We start from the raw sequence: 7,685 nt of genomic DNA on the forward strand, positions 1-7,685 counted from the left end.
GCGTTCCGCTTACATAGCCCCTTTTACGGAGTAATTCAGCATGGTTTCGCAGACGTTGCTGCGAAAAATGCGATAGCTCCGGGTGTTTCTCGCACCACAGAGAATGCAGCCGTGCCATGTAACCCCGTTCACGGGAAACACTCGCATCGTAGCAGTCTAGCAAGTCGTGATTCAGTCGCTCCGTCCACCCAAAGGTCACGAGATCCCGCTGATCCATCGCATTGAATCCATTATCATTGGCTCCCCCAGCTCTAGATTGGTCGGCATTGTTGGCCGACTCATTGTCGGGAGCCCTACGCGTTCTGTTGTTTTGAACCGCACTTACTACAACTATGTTTGGTGTTGTCATTGTTGTTCCCACGAGAAGCTAGGCAAAGGGGTTCGTCCATCCTTGTAGAGCCCCGCATGCAAGGATAAGGCTGCTTACTCTGAGAGGTCGCCTGGTATCCCAGAGTCACCGTTCTAGACACCTCACCCAGGTGCCATTCAGCTTTCGGCACGGTTTTCACACCTCCGCTATATATATATATATATATATGAAAATGATCAACTTTATTTAGGAAAAAAACTTAAAATTAATACAAAAGGTACTTACAAGCTAGACCTATCTATCCAACTATTGTGTGAGTCATCGAAACCTAACCATTTTACAAATAGCTTATTTCCTCGCTTTTTCAGTACTTTTTCAATCAGATGAATATCTGGATGTCTAACTTTGCCTACTTCTTGCTCATAAAAAGTACCTGCAATAGCTTTATTCCGATAATCTTTAAGCAAATACGTCATTGGTTCAGTATTCTTAACATGGCTTACGGTAAATATTTTAGTTGACCAATTCGGTGTATATCCTTTTTCAAAAACATTCTTAAATTTACTCCCTTTATCTTCATTTTTATATTTCGCTTTCTCAACTGCTTGCTTCACACTGTAATTTTTGTATACATGAAACAACAATTTTTTCTCATTTTCTTTAGTAACATCTGTAGCTACATCTTCACCCTTCTTGGATTTAGCTGGAATAGCCCAAGCAAATTTAGGAAAATATATCAATTACAGTTAAGATGTACTTGTATCCTTTGTTTTCTTTTGTATAAGGTTGCATTTCAACAAGATCCGCTTGCTAAGTCTCATCGATGCTACGGATATCAAAGCGTCGACGTTGGTAGTTTCTTCTAACAGGCCTATGTAGCTCCTTCACTAGTTGCAGCTTTTCCTTATTCATTTTTGAGTGTGTTCAGCTTGGCATCCAACTGAGAAATGAGCTCTGAATTGTGATCCACCAGTTCTTGAGTTGAATTCACATCAAGTTTCAAAATATGTAAACTTTTATATGTGTAAGTTTCTAGAGTTTCAAACATCATGTTACTATTAACAACTTCAGTTCGAAAGGAAGATATGCCATGATGCAGAGTCTGAATTTCTTGCTGTAACACATGTTGTATTATATTTAAGTTTACCGCATCATCCAAATCTTTTGCATCAGCTACATTGCACAGCTTTTTCTTTACAATATCATAATGTCCATCGGTGATGAATTTGAATCCAACTCCTGGCGGACCTTGACTTGCAATCTTAACTCGCTTAATATGACGTCCGAACACATCGATACTCAATTTGCAAATGATAAAAATATTGACAAAGCACTGATTAAGCAATAATTCCAGCCTCTCGTAATTCTTCAATAATTTACATAATTTCATTTGTGTGACTTGGATTTCCAGCTGCTTGAGATGCTAACAGTGAACGCAATCTATCAACTAATTCGTTTGGATCATCCCAATAAATGTAGTCTAATTTATTAGCCTCTGTGCCAATTATATATTTTGGAATTAAACCGTCGCCGATTAAAGAGCGTTTTTCTATTTCTTTATTGTTAGTTTTCAAAGGCGAATTACAACAAATCCATTCTTATCATCATACCAGCAAGCTAAGCACACCTTTTTAAATTGTGAATAAGGCATGTCACTATTCACATGATCATCATATATATGCTTCAGATTCATCTCATCTTGTTTAAACAATACAAGCAAATTAACATTATCACGTATAAGATGTTTCGGAATACGAGTCTGACTCAAATAGAAACTGTTAACGTCCTTGTGCCTACCCATTAAAAAAAATGCTTTTATATTATCTTGCATTTCATAGGCGACATCATCAAATACAAACACTGAATTGGAATTAGCTTCATTTGGTATTACAACATCATCATGATCATTGAAAGGATAGTACTCAACACCAGCTACTGAGTTCAGAACTTTTTCTAAAAATTTGTATTTTGGTTGATTTAAAGATTTAAAGTAAACATAAACCTTTTCAAATCTCAATCCATTTGGGTGTATTAATAGAGCCAACAAAGCATTTGTCTTTCCACAGATGGAAGGTCCACAAAATATTGATCGCACACTGTTTGGTAGCAAATGTCCATGCCGTTTTTCTTTTTTCTCATGTTGTACAAGCGAATCGAAATTATCGGTAGGTAGTTTTATAGGTTGTGCTTCAAACTGCATCTTGACTATGACTGAGTGAAAAACTATGAATGTCAGATTTATGTAGCTTCAGTCTTTAGCCTGAAAAGATCTCTCAAATAGATATGATCTTTCACGGTGACAAACCTACAGTCAGTCGTGAGCGATCATCGAAATAGGCCGGACGAATTGCTCGAGGTGATCCTGGAATCAATCCTCTTGACGCTGCTTGCAAGAAGCACGATATAGCCTACAAACAAAATAAAGAAAATATACAGGCTAGAAACTCGGCTGATAGTGTACTAGCTGATGAAGCTTGGAAACATGTCTTTGCTCAGGACACAGGCTTAAGTGAAAAGGCAGCTGCTTAGGGACTAACCAATGCAATAAAAAATTAAATAAAAATTTAGTATGGGTTTCAAAAATAAAAGGTCTACAACAAGACTCAAAAAAATAGTTACAGCAGCTGAAAAAGCAATGATACAAAGTAATGATGCTCAAACTATTATTAAATCTGCTCTCAAAAGTGTACGTGCAGCTGTAAAAAAGACGGGTGGAAAAAGAAATGTAGAGAAACCTCGAAGTTTACCAGTTCCAAAGAAATTGGGTGGCTTTCTACCCTTTCTTATACCCATCTTTGCCGGTCTAAGTGCTACTGGTGCGCTAGATAGTGGAGCTGTGGGAATAGATAAAGCTGTTAATGATTCAATTGATGCAAAACGATAGCTTGAAGAAAGAAAACGTCATAATGAAGCAATGGAAGCCATTGCTGTGGGGAAAGGTCTTTATTTGAAACCATATAAAGAAGGATTGGGACTTCATCTAAAACTATATAATCAAGGAGGGGGACTTTAGTGCAAATCAAACAACTTAAAGTGACGCTACCTCACCGAGCATTAACCAATGCAAATTCACTTAAATTCGCAAAATCTGTCAAAATTAGCAATTTCAGAGGTGTTTTTATGCGTAATTGGATTACCAAACTATGGGCCACGTAAATGTGAAAGTGCTATTGTTAACCTTGATGATAAAAACAATTTCGGTATTAATTGGGTTGCGTATAAAAAGTTAACCAGTAAAATAATTTTGTTTTGATAGCTTTGGTAACCTCAGGCCACCTTTGGATCTGTTTAAGTATCTAGGTGTGGTAGCGTAAAATATAATCATGACAGGTATCAACATTATGATACATTTGTGTGTGGATATTTATGCCTTAAATTTTTATGCAATCAATTAAAATCTCAAAGTATGTATAATCTATATAAATGTAGAGACTAATGATTTCAAACCAGTGAAAGACTAGCCATCATGGATGATTCATTAACGTATTTTCAAGGAAACGAAAAATCAGATACTCTAATGACACTGGAAAATTCTCAAAAATATTAAATTTTGACAAAGTCATATTTATGTGATAGAGAAGGGTTGATCTTATATGTTAAGGGTTAAAGCCCAAAAATGAGAGTGGGTATTATCGGGGAACCCAAAAACCAGAGACTCTACTGACACTAGAAAATTCTCAAAAATATTAATTTTTTACAGAGTTATATGTATGTGGTAGAGAAGGGTTGGTTTTACACGTACGAGAATGTATATATGACTTTGTAAAAAAAAATATTTTTGAGAATTTTCTGGTGTTAAAGTAGTCTCTGATTTTTGGGCTCCTTGAAAATATCCACCACGATTAATGGGCTTTAAGCCTTAACGTATAAAATCAACCCTTCTCTACCACATACATATAACCATGTCAAAAATTAATATTTTTGAGAATTTTCCAGTGTCAGTAAAGTTTCTGATTTTTGGGCTTCTCGAAAATACCCACTCCGGTTGTTGGGCTTCAATCCTTAACGTATCAAATTAACCCTTCTCTACCACGTATATATGACTTCAGTAAAAAATAATAGTTTTGAGGTTTTTCTAGTGTCAGCAGAGTCTCTGATTTTTGGGCTCCTTAAAAATAACAACTCTGTTTTTTGGGCTTCAACCCTTAACGCATAATATCAACCCTTCTCTGCCACGTACATATGAATTTGTCAAAAAATAATATTTTTGAGAATTTTCTAGTGTTAATGTAGTCTCTTATTTTTGGACTCCTCGAAAATATCCACTCCAATTTTTGGGCTTCAACCCTTAACGTATAAAATCAACCCGTCTCTACCACGTGTATATGACTTTGTCAAAAATTAATATTTTAGAGAATTTTCCAGTGTCAGTGGAATCTCTGATTTTTGGGCTCCTCGAAAATACCCACTCTGATTTTTGGGCTTCAACCCTTAACGTATAAAATCAACCATTCTCTACTACGTATATATGACTTTGTCAAAAAATAATATTTTTGAGAATTTTCTAGTATTAAAGTAGTCTCTGATTTTTGGGTTCCTCGAAAATACCCACTCTGATTTTTAGGCTTTAACCCTTAACGTATAAGATCAACCCTTCTCTACCACATACATATTACTTCGTCCAAAAATAATATTTTTGAAAATTTTCCAGTGTTAGTAGAGTCTCTGATTTTTGGGCTCCTTGAAAATACCCACTCTGATTTTCAGGCTTCAACCCTTAACGTATAAAATCAACCCTTCGCTAATATGTATATATGGCTTTGTCAAAAAATAATATTTTTGAGAATTTTTTGGTGTTAAAGTAATCTCTGATTGTTGGGCTCCTCGAAAATATCTACTACGATTTTTGGGCTTTAACCCTTAACGTATAAAATCAACCCTTCTCTACCACATACATATAACCATGTCAAAAATTAATATTTTTGAGAATTTTCCATTGTGAGTAGAGTCTCTGATTTTTGGGCTCCTCGAAAATACTCACTCTGATTTTGGGGCTTCAACCCTTAACGTATAAAATCAACCCTTCTCTACCACATACATATAACCATGTCAAAAATTAATATTTTTGAGAATTTTCCAGTGTCAGTTGAGTTTATGATTATTGAGCTTCTTAAATAATCCACTCGGATTTTTGGTCTCCAAAATTTGACGTTAAAAAACAGTGCCTTTTTAACAATCAAACATAATTTTGTGCAGATCAATCTTTTTCGGAATATTACAGTGTTACTTTAGTCTCTGATATTTTTCGAATTTTACGTTTTAAATGGAGTCTCTGATTTTTAGGCTGTTCAAAAATGCCAACATCAAGGTTTAAGTTTTTATTATTAGGTTGGTATTTTTTTACACAGGGGTGGTTTTGCTAAATTAATGCTAAGTGCATTTGAGACTCTAAAATGAGCCAAAAGGCTAGTGCAATTTGGATTTTGCAAATTTTATTTTTTGCAAGGGGGTGGTTTTTTGAAAATTGGGGTAGTTTTTTTTCATGCATTCAGGAGCCCAAAATAAGCCCAAAATTATGGTGTTTTTTGTTTTTTCCAAATTTGATTTTTTACATAGAGGGTGGTTTTTGGAAATTGGTTTTTGGTGCGTTTAAGAGCGCAAAAAAGCCCAAAAGTCTGACGTGTTCGATTTTTTTTCTTTCAATTTTTATATAGTAGATGTACTGGCTTGATTCAAGTCAGCACCTCCACTCAAAATTTGAATTTTCACAAAAAGTAGCGGAGCCCAAAAATCGGCAATACAGCCCAAAAAAGCCCAAAAAAGTGCAAAATTCTGACATAAAGAAATTTGCGAATTTCGTTTGTGGAGGTGATAGCTTGATAGACCTGCCATCAAGGCAATAGATCATATACAGCTCCGTATAGTTGATCAAGACGGACACTTGGTTAATTTTCTTGGAGAAATTACAACACTCAGACTGCACATCAAGTCTTCACGATAATGGGTAATTTTTCAATAAAAAGGTTGAATTCCGCTATAATATGGCAGTACCATGGAGCAAGAGCATCATTCGAAAACAAGCTGCCAAAGAGGTACCACCTCAAAACGTGCTGCTGCTGAAAAGGCTGGGTTTCAAAGTCACGCCACTTGCGAAAAGAAGAGAATAAAAAGATTCAAGATTTTTTGTGCTTGCATCTGTATTTTTGTATATCGACGTTTAATTGTTTGTCATGGAGGGGGAAATTTTAAGTATTGAAACTCCCATCATTTTCGACGACTCTATCTCTCATCGTGAAGTACATGCATACCAGTAATATCCTTCATCAAGCTTCAATAATAGTGATGAGATTAGAATTGCAGTTCAGAATCAAGATCATTGTCTCCTGCCGAGCAAAAGTTCACTACACGTATATGAAAGAATCGTAAGAACTGGTGGAGCACCAGTGAAAAACACAATTTTAGTTTCTGATGCCATCTGTCATTTGTTTAAACAAGCAAGATATGAAATCAATGCAATAGAAATTGATAGAAATAAAAATGTTGGTCTCACTAGTCTTATGAGAAATGATGTATCTCTAAATCCTTGACAATCATGTTACATACAGAATACTGGTTTGCTTGAAACAAATGATAATAATCAATCACTAACCATCGCCACTGGTTACTTTGATATACCCGTACCTCTTAGCATGATATTTGGTTTTTCTGAGGATTATCACAAAATCATTCTCAATGCTAAACATGAACTTATTTTGACAAGATCAAAAAGTGATGCAAATGCCATCTTGCAAGCAGCCCCCATTGGGCAGTATAGAATTGAAATTAATAAAAAAGATTGGTTATTCCCTAGTGTTAGATTGTCAAATTCACGAAAATTTCAGTTACTAAAATATATCGAAAAAGATCCACATATTCTAATAAGTTTTCGCACTTGGAAACTGTATGAATATCCTCTACTTCCAACTACTTCAAACCATGTTTGGACTGTAAAAACCTCAACACAATTGGAAACCCCAAGATTTGTTGTACTTGGATTTCAAACAAACAGAAAAAATAATACTATTAGAAGCTCTAGCAACTTTGATCATTGCAATTTGACTAATGTAAAACTACTTTTAAATGATCAGTGCTATCCTTATAGTAATTTGAATCTTGATATTAATCGAAATCGGTATGCTCTTCTTTATGAAATATATACAAACCTGGAGAATTGATAGAGTATGTACCTCTAGTAGTAATTGACTGTTCTAAGCAAAATGAGTCCTTGAATTATGGACCAGTTGACGTTCGATTAGAATTTCAAACTAGTGAACATTTTCCCGCTCAAACAACGGCATATTGCTTAATTTTGCATGATCGTATACTTGAGTATAAACCAATTAATGGTGTGGTAAAAAAGTTGGCATAAAAATTACTGTAACCAAGTAGAAATAGT

The 7,685-nt window shown here is 35.2% G+C and overlaps 1 protein-coding gene across 1 annotated transcript in view; it reads left to right on the forward strand.

The window, feature by feature from the left end:
- The window catches only part of LOC117180538 (hemicentin-1-like), a 159,418-nt gene that overhangs the window by 57,071 nt on the left and 94,662 nt on the right, over positions 1 to 7,685 (forward strand). Inside the window, exons 3-4 of the mRNA XM_033373035.1 lie at positions 2,648 to 2,819; positions 2,926 to 3,164. Of these exons, the coding sequence (XP_033228926.1) occupies positions 2,648 to 2,819; positions 2,926 to 3,164 (411 nt within the window). The remainder of the gene's footprint in view (positions 1 to 2,647; positions 2,820 to 2,925; positions 3,165 to 7,685) is intronic.

Source organism: Belonocnema kinseyi, chromosome 9 (assembly GCF_010883055.1).
Source record: "Belonocnema kinseyi isolate 2016_QV_RU_SX_M_011 chromosome 9, B_treatae_v1, whole genome shotgun sequence".
Taxonomy (NCBI): Eukaryota; Metazoa; Arthropoda; class Insecta; order Hymenoptera; family Cynipidae; genus Belonocnema; species Belonocnema kinseyi.